General features: G+C 32.4%; 1 protein-coding gene across 1 annotated transcript; it reads right to left on the bottom strand.

Moving 5' to 3' along the window:
- Nucleotides 1-680: 680 nt before the first annotated feature.
- Nucleotides 681-3895, bottom strand: LOC120138049 (nifU-like protein 3, chloroplastic). Its single transcript, XM_039153660.1, has 5 exons — nt 3693-3895; nt 3478-3595; nt 3002-3300; nt 2102-2320; nt 681-694 (listed from the first exon to the last, which is right to left on the bottom strand). The coding sequence occupies exons 1-4, from the start codon at nt 3804-3806 to the stop codon at nt 2129-2131; spliced, it is 723 nt and encodes a 240-aa protein (XP_039009591.1). The 5' UTR covers nt 3807-3895; the 3' UTR covers nt 681-694; nt 2102-2128.
- Nucleotides 3896-24383: the final 20488 nt, after the last annotated feature.

Genomic DNA, 24383 nt, shown 5'->3' on the forward strand with positions numbered 1-24383 from the left:
ATTGTTTACATATGAAGAATTAACCGAAGCTACGGATGATTTTTCAAATCATAATTTTTTGGGTGAAGATGATTTGGGACCAGACTCATTTATGAGATTTTAGTGGCATGAGACGAATATAAAAATTAGGCCCCTAATAAAAAATATCACAAAATAATGACTTAAAGAATAATTAAGTGAAAAATATAATTTAAAAATGTCACTTTAGCATCGCTTTTAATTTTTTTTAAGATGAGTAACAAAAAAAAACAAAATGTAATGTTAAGTATGATTTTAAAAAAATAATAATATTTGGATGACGAAAACAGAAATAAAATAATAAGTGAGTGACTAAATAAATAATTTATTATTTTTAATTATATATGAATTTATAGTTATAGTCCTTGAGCAAGTGTGGGACTGGACGAGTGCCCCTTTCGCCCATCCTCAGACCTGTTTGGGATTGTTTATAAAGGTTGCTTAATGGAAGAGAGGTGTATGTAAAGTAGCTAAAAATGGTGGGGAATAGAGTGAACAAGAATTTAAAGTTGAGGTTGAAGAACATGACTTTCCAACGTTGAATAGGATTGTCGAAGACTGATTTTGTTGATTTACAATTGAGATAAATATGTAAATTTATATAAATTAAGTGTTCTAATCCTAAACAAATAAAAATTCTTAAGACCATTTTAAAAAATATAATTTAACTATATTTCTATTAAAATTTAAACTAAATAATAATAAATGATTAATTATGGATAGGTCATTATATTTTTTAAATTTATTTAATAAGAACAATTTAGTTAGTAATATGCATTGATGTGTCATATTAGTGGTGTATTTTGATGTGTAACGTGCACTCTAAAATTTTTCATTTAAAATATAATAAAATTATTTAGTTAAGTTATGAAATTAATTAACAACTTTAATATTTATAACCAAATCTTTTTTCTATTGAATCACACATAATGTTTTTTAAAACTATTATATATATATATATATATATGGTAAATTAAAAACTCTTATATTGAAGAGTAAAGTATACAAGTAGACCTCTGACTATATGATATTGTTTATTAAGTCTTTCAACTATTAAAAGTTACAAAATGATCATCCAACTATTCATTATGTTCAAAATCGTCCTTTTCCGTTAAAAAATTGACTGTCGTCTAAACTGAACTTTAGCATGATGATTAAGATGTGATAGTCGTTTGAGATTCTGGGATCAGATTTTAACATATCACAATTAACAGGTTAACATTCAGCTTAGACTGCCGTTAATTTTTTAAACAAAAAAATGAGTTTGGAACATAATGAATAGTCGAATGACCATTTTATAACTTTTAATAGTCGAGAGACTTAACAAAGCAATATTCTATAGTCAAAGGACCATTTTGTAACTTTTAATAATCGAATGACTCACCAAAGCATCATCCTATAGTCGGGGGACCATTTGTACACTTTACCCTATATTGAATTATGTTTGACGTAAACACGGAAGTATATATGTGGGTGACATGTTATTGTTGTAAGTTGGAGATAGCTAGGCATGACAATTTAACCAAGTGGCAATAGGAGTATCATGAACAAAATCTCAGCACGCTAAATATAAGGCTAATTGAAGTAACAAAAGCAAATAATTTTGAGACACATTCCAAAGTAATCTGTAAACATAGATTGTGTTGTAAGAAACCCAGCACGTCCATTGCATCAGCTCCAAAACCCAACACCATTATCATGTTTGATTTCTTACGTTACTACTAGACGAGAATGTAACATTACTATTAGATTTTTGGTCTGAGACATGAAACTGAGCACAAGTTCATCATTACATGTTAATAGAATAAAAATGATAACAAATCTTGGTCTGGGACAAGGGAAATTGATGGCACTTGTCTCATTCAAGGATTTAATGACCAATCATGTTCCCATATGGTCGGAATTTAAATAACAGATCTATGCTCATTTTCTGTGATCCTATTGGTGAGCATCTCCAAATAATGGGAAAAACAGCCCATCAATTCAGAAAAACTCGGTGTTTTCATCCAACGATTTAACATTACAATTTCAGTTGCCATCGATATATATATAGGCAACGAATGGTACGTACTTTCAGCTTCACAAAAATGATGTTCCTCATTGTTTTCTATCATTCAAGCAGTTGTACAGCTGCAATAGAAGGTATTTTTTCCCTCAATTTTTGAGTTAAAGCAACACGGACTGTCATAACTCCAGCTGCAGGTCCGCTAAGCCGAACTTTTACGACGTAGTCATTTATCTCCACAAGCACAAGTTCACCACCTCCTGTGCCTACCAGGTATGGTCTAATCTCATCTAGAACCTGCAATAAAATAAAATAAAAAACCTGGCTTGAGATCTTTGTTTACACGTTCAACTTCTTTCTCCTTCACAAAAATAGTATGCATTATCAAGAAAAGAATAAAAAATTCACAAAGAATTTACTAAATCAATTTGAGACTAATAACGAGCATCTGAAATTTATACTGATTGTGACAGCACCATAAAGCAGTGAATTGAAAGGGTTTCAAAGCGAAAATTCTGGTGTTCAACCAAAACCCTGGTTTAACCCCTACTTTTGCATGTCAATCTTTCCACTTATACTGATAAATGCAGATCATAAAGTATTTTGCTACTGAAGTCAACAGTAGATTCTGCAGTTTTTTCTGCCAAAAATATTATTTCCAACCTCTCTACCACCTTTCCGAGAAAATGTATATAAAAGAAACAAAAAAATATTACAATTCAACTCCATAAAGTTACATATGGACAGTTCCCAGTTTACTGAATAACCTTTAAACTATACAACTCTTCCAATCTTTCAGCGAGAAAGATAAACAATTTATCGGTCCGAGTTTTCCCATACTTTTATCAACAGTTCATGTTGCCTTCAACATGAGTTTATCAAGTAAATGAATGTACAAGGATCAGATAATTAAGTTATGAAGAAATGAGGAAAATAAGGTCTTAAAATACTCGATCATTAGAGTTGCAGTTAACTAACCTTTTCAATGTTGTCTTTATTCAACTCAAGTCCTGTCTCAGTGTCCATGATCTGCTCCACTTCCAAAATTTCTGGAATTTTATCTCGGAGGCGTGTTTCGATTCCCATCTTTAGGGTCATTGTTGAGCTAGGACACGAACCGCACGCGCCTTGCAACTTCAAGACCACAACGAGACCATCTATTTCGTGCAAAGCCACATTTCCTCCATCGGCCATTAAACCAGGACGCACCTCATCCAACACCTTCTCTACGTTCTCCTCGGTCAGTGGAAGGACACAGGTGGGCGAAACAGCAAGCTCTTTGGCATTGCAAAAACAAAGCTTGAAGTTCAGTAACTGATCGTATTTATAATGTAATTAACCCACAAACATTAGCAATTCTTAATGACTTCTCTTGAAGAATATGATGAAGAATAAATTTACCAAAAACGCCTGAAACATTAGCAACAAAATGAGAGTAATTACATTATAATTACCTCTTTTCTTTATCCGAGCACGACTTGCATAAAAATTCAGGAATTGGCTGTTGATAGAATGGCCCCTGAGGAAAGCGTTGTCCTTTGAGGACAATCCAGATGAACCTGAAATGGAATTCTAAAGATAGAAGTAGCAACAGGGTCAGCCGCGACGATAGATTGCAGTAAAGACCACGGGAACGAAACTGTAACAAGTAAAGGACACAAATCGGAACCTTAAAGAGAGACAAACATGGAGGCGGGGGGGCTTCTTTAGACGATGAGAAAACTGGGTTCAATGCTGCAATTCGACTTGCTTTGAGTGCTGCCTGTGTGGAGATTGAACTCATTGAAGCTGTTGATTTAGAAAAGTTATTGAATGGCTATGGCATAGCCGCATAGGGAGTTGATAAAAGGAGAATCTGGCATGAATGGCCAGAATGATTCCTTTGCGCCGAGGAGATTCCACGAGGGCTTTTAACCGTTGTGATTACATGCAACACAAATTAAAGCCCAATAGGGGGCTACCGAATTTTAGCAAAAAATGAGCATTCTTATTGAGATGGGCCGATATAGTAGTTGCCCAATCAACACTCCATGAACATGCATTGTCTGTGCAATGCAAACCTACTACAGCCCATACGCTCCTCTCATCGGTCCATCCATCACTTCAAAATTATTCTCAATATTGTTTGGGATAAACTACACCAGATACCACCAAACTTTAAATGTTGACTCATTTATACCATTAAACTTTTAATTTTGTTAATTTTAAAGCTAACGTTTATTTTTAAGTGCAATTATATCACTCTGTCGTTAATGATGACATGGTAGTCGTGCGTCTTGACGTTGTTGACACGGCTACCTCACCAAAACGACATCATTTTGGCATGATTGTGCTTGGTGCTAAAAAACTCGAAACAACATAGTTTTCTTTGAGAAAAATTGGTAAAATTCCAAAAAACCCTAAATTCCAAAATAAAATCCTAAAAAACCTAATCTCTAAATAGCAATCCCTAAGTTCACCTACCATCATTGTCGATAGCATGCCATTTCCTTCGCACTGAAGCTTCCTCCTCTCGTCGTGCACATCATTCGCCATTTGCTCGTTGATCGGTCATCGTTTATAGTTCGATTAAAATATTTTACATTCGACGTTTAATGATCGATTAGCACATCGTTCACCAATTTCCAGCAATAGCATAGTGAGGTAATTGGTGGTAAGGTTATGACGAAAGAAGTGGTGGGCGGTGGTCGTTGATTCGGTGGCGACAATGGGTGAAATTGGATTTGGTACTTCGGGTTTTGGGGGAATTTGAGAATTTCAAAAATTTTAGGGTTTATGAAAACTTATTATTTTTATTATAAATCATATATAATATTAAATAATATTAAATAAATTATATTAATTCAAACCGTTATTTAACATATATATTAGTTTTGTTAAAATTATAATAAGTTCTTAAGTTAGCTTGGTTGTTGGTTGCTTCTCATTAAGTTAAACAGATCTCTCGATCAAATCCCATGGAATGAATTTTTTCATTAACAAAACGACATCGTTTTGGGCTTTATGAGCATCAAAATAATCGTGCCAAAATGTATCATTTTTGGGATATAAAATAAATAAAAAATATTTGGTTTGTTTGACAGGAATGTAAGATTACAATGTTTGGTTGAATGAATATAAAATAACAAAAATATATACTTTATCAAACTGTCCTTGAGATTTATTTTATTTTTAACAAGTTATATTCTCAAAATTAAAATTAAAATATTTACAAGAAAGTTTATAAAAATATAATTTATTATTATTTTAGTTTATATTTTTTTAATAAAATATGTATACAAATAATTTAATATATATATTATTTTTAATTTATTTGAAAATACATAAACATACTTATACAAATATAATTAATTGTTTATTGTTACATACCAAGATATTAGGATATGTATATATTTACACCGGTATAAGTATGTGTTAAGTGCTACACTTTTTTTTATTCATGCTACATGTATGAGTTGTGTAGTGAAATATCATATCGAAATATTTTTTAAAATTAATAGAAAACATAAAATAAAATATAATACGGAAAATATTTTATTATATGAATCATATTGTTTTATAATAAGTATTAAAAAAATAGAACTACAACAAAAAATAAAATAAATTTATACTAAAATAATAATATTTTTACCTTTATAATATCCACAATAATATAATATCTAACCTAAATCAATGATCGAATGAGAAAATAAATTATAAAACTAGAGATTATCATATAATTTAAAAAAATAAATGAGATGATAATTTTGAAATAATTCACTTGTTTTGGGGTACTTTTATCTAAGATGGGAATTAACACATACCTAAGATATTGAAGAGAATAAGGTTCTCGAAATCCAGGCAAAAATAGTTATTGTAGGTAATGTTTCATTATTCCTGAAGGAAATATTTTTAAACCAAACATAAGTATGTGATTATGAAAAATATTTTTTCGTTGATAATAATCTTTGCCTAATCCAAATGTCGCAATTGATGCATGATGGCATATGTATGTTTTCATTTATCGAATACAACAAACTATATAAATAATCAAAAGTTTAAGATATTATATTTTAATCACTAAACTTCGAAACATGTAATATAATTATTAGATTTTTAAATATTTTTATTACAATCATTATCACTAAAAAAAAGTTGGTATGACACATTAGAATCTGTTCAATACTATTCAAATTTTTTTCATTGAATAATGTTTAAGTCTCGGACACTGTCATCATTGGTCATTCTTTTTGTCGCCATCATCACTAAACAATCAAATATAATTTGTAGTAGATGAAAATAGTTTTTATCTACATTATAAATATTGTGGGTAGTTCTACCGTACGATAACTTTAATATACGGTTAAAGAAAACATTATCGAAAATTTATTATTTTTTTAATATTTTTTGGTAAAAAAATTACCTAAAACATTATTTTTTTTACTTAAAATATTTTTGGTAGAAAAAAATAAAGTTTTAGATAGCGTTTTACTGTATATGTTAAACATTTTCGGTAAAGCATCCAATAATAACATTTTCGGTAGAAATAATAATGTTTTAGGTAATTTTTTACCAAAAATGTTAAAAAATAATAACATTTCCGGTAGCGCATTTCCTTAACCGTATATTAAGATTGCCGCACATGAGGCTTTCCCAAATATTGTTTATTATTTCTCTATATCACTTTTTGAGAGAAAATCATTAATTATTCTATACACACTTGAGACTAAATTTGAACATAACAAAAGAATTGAAAACAAAAGGAAAAATCAAATACAAAATAATGCTTTGAAAATTTTATCCTTATTACAAACCACACAGGCACAACTAAGGATGGGCATGGGTCGAGTCGAGTCAGATTTTTATCATAAATGTCTATGACGATATAGTTGTCATGGCATGATGATGATGATAAGGATGATGGATAAATGTCCTGCGAACCCTCCTAACCATAATTGATTAGGAAAACTCGATAATCAACTCTAACCAACCCTCCTAATCACAATAAAAATGTAAATCGGAGTGTGAAGATCTCCCTCATGAAGAACTTAAAGAACTTTATGATAAAGAATGCTTCGAAGGCACAAAGGAAAAACACTTGCAAAAATGTAGTCAACGATGTATTATTAATCAAAGGAATCTTAACTACAATGTAATACTCCAAAATTTGATTGGCCAAAATGAATAAATTGAAAGTTTGGTAGTTAAAGTATAAACTATAGTTTATGGACTAAATGATAATTTTAAAAAATAGATATTTTATTCTCGTAAATAAATAGTTTACCACCTAGAATGATGTTTTCATGTTATTCATATTTTTGGTACGGAATTGGTGTTAAAGCTATAAAGTGTTAAAGTTTGAAAAATAATGGATAATCGGATCGAACTGAAAAATTTAGGAAATTTTGCTAGATAACAGAGCAAGGACAAAGAAGTCATTTCCTATTTTTAAAAAGGATAAGATTTAATATGAACCCTTATATTTAAGATGATTTCCATGTTAAATCTTAATCATTGGATTAAAAAGGGTAAGATTGATATTTGGAAAATTTATAAGGGCAAAGTTGGTAACTATTAACTTCATGGTTTAATCTAAAACCTTGGATGAAGAATTTGACATGTGGAACATTTAGGAGCATTGGATTTCAAGGATAAAATGATCATTTGTAATTAAAATGAATTTTAAATTCATTTGGTTTATTATATTTGTCAAATGGCTAACATTAAAAAAATTCAAGAATTCTCTCCAAAGTTTGTTGCTGCCGTGAAGTATTTAGAACATTAAGGTGAGTTTAAAATTTAATTTTTTAAGCTTTTTAAGTTGTATATAATGTAACACCCATAACCCGTATAATTATACCTATACATATTATAAATGTCACTCGAATTTCGAAAATCATTTTATCATTTCAATATCAATTTAAACTTTATTTTCTTAAAATGATAAATAATATTATCAAAATTATCATATCATATTTATTTATATTTGATTATATCAAGTTTAAGGTAAAAGTTTTTTTTTAATTTTTTATGAACAGTGATAAACAATACCCGTGAATAGTGAATAGTGTACCCGTAAACAACAAACAATGTACCGATGCACTGCTACAATAACGTGAACAGTGCATCGATGCACCAAAATTTTGAATTAAAATTGTGTATCGATGCACTATTACAGTGCATCGATGCACTGCTACAGTAATTTCAGCATTATATACAAAACTCATATAATTACCATTTTGTTTCCAAATTTGTTCAACAAAGCAAATAAAACATTACTAATTACATGCCACTAATTATTTCAACATTACATCTTAGGGTGTCCAACTGATATAGAAATATACTTTTGATGCTTGATTTCGCTTTGAACTCCTTATTCCACTACTGGCTTTTTACCTACGCTTGAAAATCATCACACGCTAATATATACTTAGTGAGGCAATTAAAACAATAACAGTGCAATACAACTCATGCATGAATTTCATTGTAAAAAACAAATGCCATTAAATCATAGTAATAGCTTATCCAGTACTTTACCATGATCAAAATAATATAACTGAATATAAAATTTCCTATCAATACACTTGACATTTATTCCATAAGCTCAAAAGCTTATTTTCATGCTTACCATTTATTATCCAAAAATCTATAAACCATAGACAATAGCCCAATACATAACCTTGAGAACCCTGGGTATTCGAGTAATATTTGCACCGTAGTGCTACACATAAGGTCGTGCCCACCATGTACACCGAAGTGTATTACACATAAGGTCATGCCCACCATATACATCTAAATTTATTACACATAAGGTCATGCCCACCATATACACTTAGTGCCTTACACACTATAGTGAAATATAAACCTGCAGCTGCTATACTCTATGGCATGCCAACTATACCCTGTCCCTCAATGACATACTTGGGCATATAGTCTATTTTATTCAATCCAACCATGGCAAAGTATATTATCAAATTTAACATTAGGTAGTTCATACCCGAAAACATTCATGGTAAAATATCACATTTTTCATCATCAATGCATTTTAATTTCATACTGTGACATTTTAATGTCATGTCAAAGTTATAAAAAATAACATATATTATGCTGATATAAATAAGGTCGACTTATCGCAAGTCTTCATGATGATGTATAAAACATCCATGTATAATTTCATGCATGTATTGCACTCACCTTGACACTTTATATAATCCACAATATGTGCTTCACTAATTGTCCACAATAAACCCTTTTTCTATTTGACTTGCTTTGATCAGAAATCAATTACAATCTGTATTAATCACAAATTCATAACGATACATATGTTAGTATTGTACTAATATAAATACACCCAAAATAGCTCCATAATATATTTGAAACTCATTATCTATCAAAATATTTATCTCTTAATAATTCCTTTTAACATTGGAATCACTTTTCCAATTTACACAAAATGGTCCTTAACCATTTTATCACATACATTCTTTTAAATTCCCAATCAACAATTTCCAGCATAGTACATCAATTATACAAAACTTATACAACAACCCCTCAATTTTCTAGAATTTACGAATTGGTCTCCAACTTTTCAAAAATTACAAAATAGTCCCTAAATTTTCTATAGCTTATAGAATACTTTCTTCATCATTTCTGTTGAGTTAATCGATCGACGGAATTGGCCAAGAGGGGGGTGAATTGGCAAATAAAAATTTGGTGGAAGCTTTTGAAGAAAATTGAAAAGATTTGCACAACGATTTAGAGTGGTTCAACTTTCTCTACCAAAGTCTACGTCCACTACCTTAGCTATCTACACTAAGGATTTTCCAACAAATTTACTAATTTGTTCTTTCTTTTGAGGCCAAAGAGATAACCTTACAACACCCTCAAGAATATACCCCAATTCTTGAGAACACTCTTTCTCAAAGAGAAGATTAAAAATTTGCAAACTTACAAGGAAATCTTCACAAGGTAAATTGTTTGCATAATTCTAGAACAAAGAAAAGAACACTAAAAAATGAATACAATTGAGTACAAGTAGTGTTCTTGAAAGCAAAATGAATATTGAATGAAAAATAGGCTTGAAAATGCTCAAACTTGAGGTTTGATGCTTTCTCTTTGATTCTCTCTTGATTCTAGTTGCTTTTGTTTCTTGTTTTTTATCAATGGCTTCTATGCTTGTTTAAATACATCTTCAAATGATTCTGAACGTTGGGGATGCTTAGTGGAGTCAATAGAGCCGGTTAAGTGTGAAAATAATTAATATTAGTGGTTGGAAGCGTCTCATGCATCGATGCATACCCTAGGTGCATCGGCATCAAGTGGAAAATTCAAATATTTTGACCGTTGGACTCTCAGTGCATCGGTGCACTAAGAGTGCATTAATGCATAAAATGCATTCGATGTTTCAAAATAGCCAGAGTGCATCGATGCATCAAATGCATTCGATGTTTTCATAAAACCCTCAGTGCATCGGTGCATGGTATGTGCATCGATGGATGAAATACATTCGATGTTCAATTTAATTCATGGTGCATCGATGCATGGATTGGTGCATCGGTGCATCACTCTGAAAAATTGATTTTAGGCTTGATTTTGGTTCAAAATACTTTGTGAAAATTGTTTCAAAAATATATCAAGTTTGAAATTGATCTTAAAAGACTTGGAGTAATAATTTGATATTCGATTAATTGAATCGAATATACTTAGAAAAATCATTTGTAAAATATTAAAATTCATTTAAACTAATTTGTTATATCGAAACAAAAAATGTTTTCAACAATCTCCCCCTTTTTGATATAACAAAACATTTGTGTTATTTTAAGATTTTCTAAAAATTTGAAATCAATTTTGAAAAATTACTCCCCCTTACTATAACACTTCTCCCTTTTAAAACTTTTAAACACTTAACATTTCTCCCCCTTTTTGTTAAATCAAAAAGACTTAAAAATCGATGTAAACAAGGTTTTGAAAAACATAACCAATTGATTATATATATATATATATATATATATAGCTTAAGCTGCTAAGATCACAATCAAAAGAGAGATTAGCCATTAGTTCCATAAAATATATTCATAAGTAAATGTGAAATGGTAAATTGGTCATAGTGCAACTAAGATGTCAATAATGCAAAAATTAATAAACATGAAGCTCATAAAGATCAAACCAAATAAATAAAAAGTTCAAACATCCAACAATAGTTAAACAATTCAAAAAAATAGAAAAATGTTTTAACAATCCAATTTTTAAGTTTTAATCCCAAATACAATCAAAATAAAATAAGTCTAGTCATCCATAGAAGGATCGGAGGCAGAGGAGGAAATCGGGCTTGCATCCCAAGAGAGAGAGCATACATGCATGCAACATCTCCCTTTGAAACATCATCTGACAAGCTTCCAAAGTGTCTAAGCGTTGATTTACTTCTTCGTGAGTAGCAGTCAAGTGGGATTCGATGGAAGCATATCGTAGATCAAATGTCTCCAAAAACGAACGAAAATATGGAGGCATTTGATCCTCTTGTGGAGCTGCTTCCGGTGCAGGCTCGTCATCGAGTACGTGATCATCGATATCTTGCATAATCTGTTGAAATTCAGATCATCGTCAGTAGCCAGAGCCGGAGAGGAGGAGGAGCACGAGAGGAGCTAGGAGCAGCTCGTGAGGAACTAGCTCCCGGAGTTTGCTTATCGGGTCTAAAAACCCATTGACCGGTTACCTCGTCTTGTTTCCAATCTGCTTTCTTCAAGGATGTGAGATTGATTTGATTTTGGAGTGGGATAGAATTGTCGAGAGAGACGTCTAGACCAAGTTTGATAAAGAGGTTACTAAGAAGACATCCATAAATTAATGTTTCAACATGTTTTGAAGGAACAATGTTTATGATGTCCACTAGTTGACTGAATATAATGTGGGGCAGATTTATTTTGATTTTATTTTTAATACAATACATCCACTATAAATCCCTAGCAAGAAGTGTGGAGTACCTACCTACGGATGGTCTAAACCACCAAGAGATCATCAAATGGAGAAAACGATCGTGATGAGATCGTAGAGTACTAACACTGGAGTTTAGAACATAGGGATATTCCACATTTTCACTCTCATTATATATACCACTATCATCTAACTCTAATCAGAAAGCTATAGTCTCGGGGTCAATATTAATATATTGGCCTAAAAGATAGGATCTAATGGCTATAGTTCCATATTGAGTTTCATTTTAAATACACAACGCATTGGAATAGAAAATGCGGACCAATTGTTGATAGACGATAGGTTTAAGTTGAAACAATTTATCAAACTTCCAAGCTTTAAGAATCAGAAGGTATTCGAAGTCAATATCAACCATGGCTTGAAGCGAAGGAATACGCTCTTCACGGATTCTATAAGTTTGGAAAGAATTTCTATACCTAGAGTACAATTCGTCTCTACGACGCTCAGCATGTTAAAGCAAGATCCTAATAGGCTATTAGGAGGTTGAGGAACGGGATTAGGAGGTTGGTTTGAACGAGAACGACACGATGAAGTTCTAGGGTGTTTGGGATTAGACATGGTTTAGGAATCGGAATAAGAAATATAACCTGCAAATTGAAACACATGTATGTAATTTAATCAATCTCAAACTCAATTGAGTTCGCAATAATTCAAGGTTCTCTAAACCAAATTCTAATGGGCATAGTTTTTGAAAAACTATTTAGAAAATAACGTTTGAAAATTATAATATGTATAGTTTTTCATGAAGACAACATAATTAAATGAATTTGTTGTAAAATCTAGTTTAGAATCATCATATAACCAATGCCCGATATAATGTTCATCGTAGAACTAATTAAAACTAGCCCTAAGATCGAAAATTGATAAAATGTGTTTTTAGAAAAGTTTACCTTGAAATTTCGGATTGAGAGGGATGTATTGATGTTTTGCACGAATTAATGATTGAACTAGGATTAGGAGTTGAAAAGCTCGAAGATTTCGATCAAAAACCAAGGATTTGGAGCAATTTTGAGAGTATGAAAGAGAGAGGAGGCGAATGGTTAAGAGAGTTTAGTTTTAGGTTTTGAAACAATTGAGAAAATAAGCCTTTTTAACCTAAAACCCGACGGATGCATCGATGCATGACCCTGTGCATCGATACATGACCCTGTGCATCGATGCACATTCAAGGCGTGCATCGGTGCATCAACAAGATGAATCGATGCACATTCAAAGGGATGCATCGATGCACTGTTAAGTGTATCGATGCATGAAGCACAAAAATGTCAAAAATCCATTTTAAACACTTAAAATGCTAAAATAATTAGCTCTAGTGGTATTAGCAACTCATATATTAAAAATTAATCATGTTTAATCAATCAAATTAATCATGTTTAATCAATCAAATTAATCTTTAAACAACATTTGAACATAAAATTAATTTTCACCAAATAACATGAACTCCCCCTAACTAATAGCAATGAATGCAATAAAAAATTACCATTATAAGCATTTTTCATTTATTCTTAAAAGTGCTAAAAATATTTTAAACACTAAGTGAAGATAGGTCAGTTAAACCTAATTCTCTCCTAAGTGTCCAAAATCTTTCCTTGTCTAAAGTTTTGTAAAGATATCCGCTAATTGGCAAAGTATCAACAAATTTTAGAACTACATCTTCCTTAGCGACATGGTCTCTAATGAAGTGATGTCTAATTTCAATATGCTTAGTTCTAGAGTGTTGGAAGGGATTTTTAGTGAGAAAAATAGCACTAGTATTGTCACACTTGATAGGAATGGTACCTACTTCAATTCCATAATCAAAAAGTTGTTGTTTCATCCATAAAACTTGTGCACAACAACTACCGGCTGAAATGTATTTCGCTTCAGTGGTAGATAATGCAACACAATTTTGTTTCTTTGAAAACCAAGAAATCAGCATATTTCCAAGGAATTGGCAAGTACCAGAGGTGCTTTTCCTATCTAATTTGCATCCTCCATAATCCGCATCAGAAAAGGCATGCAAGCTAAAGCTAGAGTCTCTAGGATACCAAAGTCCTAAACTAGGAGTGTCCTTAAGGTATCTAAAGATTCTCTTAACAGCTAGTAAATGTGATTCCTTAGGACAAGATTGAAATCTAGCATATAAGCAAACACTAAAAATAATGTCCAGTCTACTTGTAGTTAGATAGAACAAAGAACCAATCATCGACCTATATAATTTAACATCCACACATTTACCTCCTTCATCTATGTCAAGCTTTGTTGATGAGCTCATTGGAGTGTCATGAGGTTTTCCATTTTCCAGTCCAAATTTCTTGAGAATATCTTTGATATACTTAGCTTGATTGATGAAGATGCCATCTTTTCTTTGCTTGATTTGGAGTCCCAAGAAAAATGAGAGCTCCCCGTTATGCTCATCTCGAATTCGCTTTGCATTAGCTTAGAAAATTCTTGGCAAAGAACATCATTAGTAGAACCAAATATTATATCATCAACATAAATTTGAACTACTAATAAATCTTTACTTTATGCTTTAAAAAAATGTAGTGTCAACCTTCCCTTTTGAAAAACCTTTTTCAATTAAAATATTTGACAATCTTTCATACCAAGCTCTAGGAGCTTGTTTTAAACCATAAAGCGCTTTTATCAATTTAAGAACATGGTCTGAAAATTTTGAATCTTCAAAACCTGGAGGTTGTTATACATACACTTCTTCTTTTATAAAATCATTTAAAAATGCACTTTTAACATCCATTTGATATAATTTAAATTCATGAAAACATGCAAATGCTAATAACATTCTAATTGCTTCCATCCTAGCTACAGGAGCGTATGTTTCATCATAGTCTATGCCTTCTTCTTAAGTATAGCCTTGAGCAACAAGTCTAGCCTTGTTTCTCACTATATTACCACTCTCATCAAGCTTATTCCTAAATACCCATTTAGTACCTACAGTAGATTTATTACTAGGCCTTTCAACTAGTGTCCAAACTTTACTTCTCTCAAATTGATTTAACTCTTCTTGCATACACATAATCCAATGTTCATCATTTAATACTTCTTTAATATTCTTAGGCTCTATGCATGAGATAAATGCAACATAATTACAAATATTTCTAAGAGAAGATCGAGTTGTTACCCCTTTGGATGGATCACCTATAATCTCACCATCCTTGACATAGTTGTATTCCCTTGGGTAAGAGACTTCCCTTTCTTCAATGGTTGGATTCTCGAGAGGATCATGAGTTCCCTCATTTTTCATTTCTTCCTTTGATGATGGTTCTCCAACGTATGTTTAACGCCATTTGTATTTATAATGCCTATATCATCATTCAAACAAGAATCCTTCCTCGGAAGGAAATTATCATCGAAAACATGTATAGACTCTTCTACAACTAAAGTTCTTTTATTAAATACTCGTTATGCTTTAGCCAGAAAAATTTCTTCATCACTTTTAGCATCAAATTTGCCAAGACTGTCTTTGCCGTTATTTAAAACAAACATTTACATCCAAAAGGATGAAAATAGAAAATGTTAGGCTTTTTATTTTTGATAATTTCATATGGAGTTTTCTTTAAAATAGGCCTAATCATTACTCGATTAATAACATAACAAGCGGTATTTGTGGCTTCCGCCCAAAAATATTTTGACAAATTATTTTGACAAAGCATGGTTCTAGCCATTTCTTCTAAAGTTCGATTTTTCCTCTCAACAACTCCATTTTGTAAAGGGGTTCTAGGTGATGAAAAATTATGGCTAATACCATTAGAATTAAAAACTCAGTAAATCCAATATTTTCAAATTCAGTTTCATGATCACTCCTAACACTAGTTATAGAGTAACCTTTTTCGTTTTGGATTACTTTTGAAAACGTGATTAATTTTTCTAATGCTTCATCTTTAGTACTTAATAATAGAACCCAAGTATACCAAGACAAATGCATATTGTTTTCCACCCAAGCTAGTAGTCCTAGTTGGCCCAAAAAGATCTATATGGATCAATTGTAATACTCTACTAGTTGATACATCAGTAATGGATTTAAAAGAAACTCGCTTTTGTTTTCCTTTAGCACAAGCATCATAGATTTTATCATTATCAAATTTTAGTTTAGGCAACCCTCGAACTAAATCACCTTGAATTAGCCGTTGCAAAACACTCATACTAGCATGTCCTAGTCTCCTATGCCATAACCAACTATCGTGCTCATCCTTAGCAACTAGGCATAAATTAGTCATATCAATGGAGTCTAAATGCACCATGTATATGTTTCCTATTCTATGACCAACAAGCATAATTCGATTATATGCAATGTCAATAACTTTACAACCATTGGTTTCAAACATGACATTGAATCCTTTATCATATAATTGACTAATACTTAAGAGATTATGCTTTAATCCATTCACATATAAAACATTCTTAATTTGTATGGAAGAGGTATTACCTATAGTACCTATACATTCAATGTGACCTTTTGAATCATCACCAAAAGTCACTTCTCCTCCATTTTTGGCATTAAGCTCAATGAACCGACTTTTGTCACCGATCATGTGTCTCGAGCATCCACTATCAAGGTACCATGAATTTGAATTTGTTTCCCGTTCCTTGTAGCAATGCTCCTTTTCCTACAAACATAGATTAATTTTTGATTTTTGGTACCCAAATTCTTTTGGGTCCATATTCATTAGTTTCCAAAATCCTAGTCCCCTTAGGTATCCATTTGTGTAGGATATCTTTATCTTTAGTAGTAATGAGTTCTTTAGGAACCCACATACTTCTAACAATTTTTCCATTAGAGGTTCTTCGGGGACCTCTATGATTGTAGTTTTTAAAACTTTTCCTAACAAAGTTGGTTTTTGAATTTTCTCCTTTTTCAAAACGTTTTGTTCCAACTTTATCAAAAGAAGCTTTAAGATCATCAATTTTCTTTTGATGATCATCATTAACCTTTGAAAATATGAAAATAAATTTTGCAAATTCGAATTTTTCTTTTCAAACTCTTCTAGTTTGATTTGCAAATCTTTGATTTTACTTTCAAGATCATTGTTGGTCTTGGATATGAGTTTATTTTCATTTTTTCAATTTTGAAATATCATTTTTCTATTTTAAAAACAATTTCTCATAATCCGAAGCCAACCCATTATATTCCTCTAATAACTCATCATACGACAAATCATCTAATTCAGATGAGTTAGAGGTTACCTTAGAATCTTCCCCGAATGCCATCAAACACAAATTTACTACTTCTTGTTCCTCTTCATCGGAACCTTCTTCATCGCTCCATGTAGCCACATGAGCCTTGTGTTTATTCTTTGATTGACCCTTCCTCTTTAATTATGGGCAATTATATTTGACATGCCCCAGCTTTTTGCATTCATAGCAAATGATTGGGTCATTCTCTTTTGGTTCATTTTTTAGGCCTTCATTTCGTTTGGATTTTCTTTCTCGGTAAGGTCTCATCATTTTTCTGAACCGTTTGGCAAACAATGCCATCTCCTCGTCATCGTCATCTTCATTCGAATCACTCTGATCTTTTGTGGATTTGAGAGCAACTCCAATGTTTTTCTTCTTCTCCTTCTCCTTTGGTGTCTCTTCAATCTTATCGAGGTCCACCTCATCTTCAAGTATCATTTCATGAGTGAGGAGGGAATCGATTAGCTCTTCAAGAGTTAAGGATTTTAGGTTCTTGGCCTCGATGGTTGTCATCTTCTTGGATTGCCATGATTTTGGAAGTGAGTAAACTAACTTCCTCATAAGCTTCTTATTTGGAATGATCTCTCCATATGATTTGAGACCATTGAAAATCGTTGAGAATATATCCGTCATAGCTTTGATATCTTCATTTGGTTTCATCCTGAAATTTTCATAGTTATGTGTTAGAAGACTTATTTTAGATTCTTTTACCTCATCGGTGCCTTCATGAGTGACTTGTAGTTTATCCCATATTTCTTTGGAGGTTGTACAAGTTGAAACTCTCCCATATTCATCTGGTCCAAGAGCACAAAATATGATATGGATGGCTTTGGAGTTGAGCTGGAACCTTCTTGTCTCTTCTTCGCTCCACAATCTTGGATGAGTGAGAGGTTTGATATATCCGTCTTCTACAACATTCCATGCTCCCATGTCACTTGATTGAATGAAATACATCATCCTATTCTTCCAATAGGTATAGTTAGCTCCATTGAAGAAAGGAGGCTTGTTGACGGGCATCGAATAGAGACCGGAGTCGATGTTTGAAGTGGAGGCCATTGATGACTTGACTATCGATGTAACTCTTCCTGAATCGACTCAAGAGGCGATTAAACCTTCAAATGAGTGAGGCTATGATACCAATTGTTGAGTTAATCGATCGATGGAATTGGCCAAAAGGGGGGTGAATTGGAAAATAAAATCTGGTGAAAGCTTTTGCAGAAAATTGAAAAGATTTGCACAACGATTTAGAGTGGTTCGACTTTCTCAACCAAAGTCTACGTCCACTACCTTAGCTATCCACACTAAGGATTTTTCAAATAATTCACTAATTTGTTCTTTCTTTTGAGGCCAAAGAGATAACCTTACAACATTCTCAAGAATACACCCAATTCTTGAGAACACACTTTCTCAAAGAGAAGATTACAAATTTGCAAACTTACAAGGAAATCTTCATAAGGTAAATTGTTTGCACAATTCTAGAACAAAGAAAAGAACACTAAAAAATGAATACAATTGAGTACAAGTAGTTTCTTGAAAAGCAAAATGAATATTGAATGAAAAATAGGCTTGAAAATGCTCAAACTTGAGGTTTGATGCTTTCTCTTTGATTCTCTCTTGATTCTTGTTGCTTTTGTTTCTTGTTTTTGATCAATGGCTTCTAAGCTTGTTTAAATACATCTTCAAATGATTTTGAACATTGGGGATCCTTAGTGGAGTCAATAGATCCGTTTAAGTGTGAAAATAATTAATATTAGTGGTTGGGAGCGTCTCATGCATCGATGCATACCCTAGGTGCATCGGTGCATCAAGTGTAAAATTCAAATATTTTGACCGTTGGACTCTCACTCCATCGGTGCACTAAGAGGGCATTAATGCATAAAATGCATTCGATGTTTCAAAATAGCCAGAGTGCATCGATGCATCAAATGCATTCGATGTTTTCATAAAATCCTCAGTGCATCAGTGCATGGTATGTGCATCGATACAAGAAATGCATTCGATGTTCAATTTAATTCATGGTGCATCGATGCATGGATTGGTGCATCGGTGCATCACTCTGAAAAATTGATTTTAGGCTTGATTTTGGTTCAAAATACTTTGTGAAAATTGTTTCAAAAATATATTAAGTATAAAACACAATTTTACACATTTAGTAAGGTTTGAAATTTATCTTAAAAGACTTGGAGTAATAATTTGATATTGATTAATTGAATCAAATATACTTAGAAAAATCATTTGTAAAATCTTAAAATTCATTTAAACTAATTTGTTATATCGAAACACAAAAATGTTTTAAACAATTTCCAACCCATATATAATTTTTCCATAATTATTCTTACTCAAACAATCTATGGCCAAAACTTAAAGAACAAGTTTTAGAAAGATTAAACATGTTCTAATCATCATACATACTTGAATATGAATCTAAAACATGTAAATCATCAAGATTTATCATCAATTTCATGAATCCTATCATGAACATAAACCCTTAGATTTGGGATCTTTGAAATCCAACAAGATTAGAAAGAAATACTTGTACCAAATGATAGCGTTTTTCACGTAGATCATTTTCCTATTTCATGGTATAACCTAAATTCCAAAGGAATTGACTCAAATTGAAAATAAAATACTTTCATTACCTTGGAAGAACTCACGTGAAGATGCTGAAGAAGATGAACATTGGCATGATATTTTTGATTGATATCATGCTTATCATCCTTTAAAAACAATTATTTAAATCATTAACTTGGAAAATACCAATATACCCTTAACGAAACTTCATAATTACCATAATACCAAGATTCCTATCCTTATCATCTTCCAATTCATATCACTTGAACATTATGTTCATCCATAAGTCAAATATGAACAAATTATATCTTGGTTTACCGATTTACCCTTGAAATTTTCCAAAAAATACATTTCAGTCACTTTAATCAAACAATTAAGCTTAAACATGAAATTAAACCATAAAATATTATTTTCCAACATTTAAAAATGTGAAAATAATATTTTTATTTTCTTATTTTCATAACCCATTTTTAATTTTTCCAAAATTACATTTTGGTTCATGAACTTTTCAAAGTTTATACTTTGGTCACCAGACTTTACCAAATTATAATTTGGTCATTAAATAAATCCATTTATGGAATAAAATTCTTTTTAGGAACTTTATCACTTAATTCCCTAAAATTTCTTCCAAGTTTTATAATTTTGACCATCAAACTTTCAAAAGTTACATTTTGGTCACTAACCAAAATTTGGGGTAGTACAATTCTCCCCTCCTTAAATAAAATTCGTCCTCGAATTTTTAATACGTTTATGATGAAAATATATGAGGATATTGCTTCATCATGTCTCCTCTCTTTCCCACGTAGCTTCCTCGACTTTATGATTTCACCAAAGCATTTTAACAAGGGGAATTGTCTTGATACGTAGTTCATTGATTTCTCGTGCTAAGATCCGAACTGGTTCTTCTTCATAAGTCAAATCTGGTCGGATCTCAATTTTCTCTGGTGCAATGACATGTGAAGGATATGATCGATATTTTCTAAGCATCGACACATGAAACACATTATGAACCTTATCCAATTATGGAGGTAGTGCTAACTTATACGCCACCGGCCCAACTCTCTTTAATATCTCATAAGGTCCAATGAATCTTGGACTTAATTTTCCTTTGTGCCCAAAACGAAATATCTTTTTCCAAGGTGATACTTTAAGAAAAACTTTATCACCTTCATGGAATTCAATCTCTTTTCTCTTTAAATCTGCATAAGACTTTTGACGATCAGCTGTAATCTTGAGATTATCTTGGATTATTCTCACTTTATCCTAACCTCCTTCAATAAATCAGGGCCAACCAAATTCTGATCTCTTAACTCAAACCAATTTAATGGTGTCTGACACTTTCTCCCATATAACGCCTCGTAAGGAGCCATCTTGATGTTAGATTGATAACTGTTATTGTAAGCAAATTCTGCTAGAGGCAAATACTTTTCCCAAGATCCTTCAAACTCAATCACACATGCCCTCAATATATCCTCCAATGTCTGGATAGTCCGCTCAGACTGACCATCCATCTGTGGATGAAATGTTGTACTGAAATTCAATCGAGTACCCAAAGCTTTATGCAAAGAATTCCAAAATCTTGAAGTAAACCTTGGATCCCTATCAAATATGATTGATACTGGCACTCCATGTAGCCGAACTATCTCCTTGATATACAACTCTGCATATTTCTCCAATGCATAGGTAATTCGCACCGGAATGAAATGTGCCGATTTAGTTAATCGGTCAACTATCACCCAAATGGAATCTTCTTATTTGATGTCAATGGTATCCCTGTGACAAAATCTATAGTAACTCTCTCACACTTCCATTCTGGAATAGAAATTGGTTGTAATAATCCTGAAGGCACCTGATGTTCAGCTTTCACTCGTTGACACGTCAGACATGTAGCAACAAACTCAGAAATCGACTCTTTACATCATGATACATTTGCTCCCACCTGGATGCATAGTCAGTAGACTATAATGTGCCTAAAAAAGAATATTTCTTCAACTCATCATCATGTGGAATACAGATTCTTATTCGATAATACAGACATCCATCTGATTTGATTTCAAAGTCCTTAGTTTCACCTTTTTTCATTAGTGAAATCTTTCCCAAGCATTTGTCATCTTTCCTTTGTAGTTCTATTATCCGATCTAAAAGCATCGTCTTAATTTTTAATTCAGCCAATAGTGCGCCATTTTCCTTCAACAATAGCCGCACATCCATAGCTCGCAAAGCTGCAAAAGTTTTCCGACTAAGTGCATCTGCTACAACATTTGCTTTGCTTGGATGATAATCAATGATCAAATCATAATCCTTTAAAAGTTCTATCCATCTTTTCTGTCTCAAATTGAGCTCTTTTTTAGTCAACAAATATTTCAAACTCTTATGATCCGTGTAGATGTAGCATCTCTCACCATACAAAAAATGACGCCAAATCTTTAGAGCAAAAGCGACCGCTGCTAACTCAAGATCATGAGTAGGATAATTCCTCTCGTGCGTCTTTAATTGTCGGGAAGCATAGGCGACCACCTTACCATCTTGCATAAGTACACAACCTAAACCATTATGAGATGCATCACTATAAACCACATACTCTTTTTTGATTCTGGTTGTACCAACACTGGTGCTTCTGTTAAAATCTTCATTAGAGTTTTAAAACTCTATTGACATTTCTCAGTCCAAGAAAATGAAACGTCCTTTCTCAAGAGCTTGGTCAAAGGAGAAGCAATCATCGAAAAGTTTTTCACAAACCTTCGATAATAACCTGCAAGTCCCAAAAAACTTCGGACCTCTGTAATATTCTTTGGAGGTTTCCACTCCAATATTGCTTGAAATTTCTTAGGATCAACTCTTATGCCTTCTGCCGAGACAACTTGACCCAGAAAAGAAACTTCAGATAACCAAAACTCATACTTTGACAATTTGGCATATAACTTTTTATCATTAAGTATTTCGAGCACAGTACGAAGATGAACATCATGTTCTATCTTTGTCTTTGAGTATATCATAATATCATCAATAAAAACCACCACAAATTGATCTAAGTAAGGTTAAAATACTCGATTCATCAAATCCATGAATGCTACTGGAGCATTTGTTAACCCAAACGAAATTACTACAAACTCGTAGTGTCCATACTGTGTTCTGAAAGCTGTCTTTGGAATATCTTCCTCTTTAATCATTAACTGATGATATCCTGATCTAAGATCAATCTTAGAGAAAATAGATGCTCCCTTAATTTGATCAAACAAGTCATCAATCCTCGGAATAGGATACTTGTTCTTTATAGTCACCTTGTTCAACTGTGATAATCAATGCACAAACGCATTTATCCATCTTTCTTTTTCACGAACAATACCAGTGCACCCCAAGGTGAAATAATTGGTCTTATAAATCTCGATCCAGTAGGTCTTGCAATTGAGCCTTTAATTCTCTTAACTCTGTTGGGGCCATTCGATAAGGAGCCATCGAAATAGGTGTTGTACCTAGGAATACATCAATCCCAAACTCCACCTCTCTATTTGGAGGTAATCTAGGTAATTCATCCGGAAACACCTCTGGATACTCTCATACAGCTAGAATACTTTCTAAATTAACTTCATCAATTTTGGTATCCAATACATTTACTAAAATTGCTTGACATCCCCGTGACAACAATTTATTAGCAGTAAAAGCTGAAATCACATTGGATAAGGGATTTAACCTTTCTCCAACAAATATTATCTCTGAACCCATTGTATCCTTTAAAAACAATCTCTTCAAACGAAAATCTACCCAACCATAGTAGGAAGATAGACAATCCATGCCTAAGATTATCCCGAATTCCTCAAAAGACAATTCTAATAGGTTTGTAAGAAATTCCACTCCTTGTATCATTATTTAACATTTATTACTAATCCGATAAATTTTCGCACTATGGCTCAATGGATTGATTGCCACAATATCCCTAGAAATAGGTTCTAAAAAGATTCCCCTATTTCTTACCAATTTTGTACTTATATACGAGTATGTAGAACCGAGATCAATCAATACGAAAACAGGTTCATCAAAGAGATAAAAGTACCTGCTATAATCTCAGGAGCATTTCTGTCATCATCAGTCTTAATGTGATAAACCCTTGCAGTAGTTCTGCCTTCATGATTAGATGCAGTCTCAAATGTACCAGATTTACTCATTTTTCCACCTCTACCCTTCTGAGGTCCCGATACTGTTTGATCTGGATTTAACTCTGGATAATTCCTTTTATAATGACCCGCTTGCTCACAGTTATAACATTTTCCTTCAGTAAACCAACATTGACCAAAATGTCTCCTTCCACAAAACTTACGTTCTACAACTGGACCAAACCCCAAACTTTGAGTACCCACTAAAGTTATCGATGTCTTTTTGGAATTTCCTCCAGAGAATCCTTTTCTGCTCATGGATACTGAGGAAGTATAACTTTTCTATTGTTGGCCCTTGTTGCGTTTGGAAAATGATGCAGATTAAGAGCTTCCAAACCTTTTGTTTGTCTGAGCTTTCTTAGCTTCTATATCTTAAAAGTTAGCTTTAACCTTGTTTACCGTTTCTTGAAAAGCAGTAAAATGATGAGAAACCAGAATTCTCTTATACTGAGAATCCAATCCAGAAACGAATCTATCAATTCTAGATTTCTCAGTTG

Source organism: Hibiscus syriacus, unplaced genomic scaffold, assembly GCF_006381635.1.
Source record: "Hibiscus syriacus cultivar Baekdansim isolate YM2019G1 unplaced genomic scaffold, ASM638163v2 tig00002193_pilon, whole genome shotgun sequence".
Lineage (NCBI taxonomy): Eukaryota > Viridiplantae > Streptophyta > Magnoliopsida > Malvales > Malvaceae > Hibiscus > Hibiscus syriacus.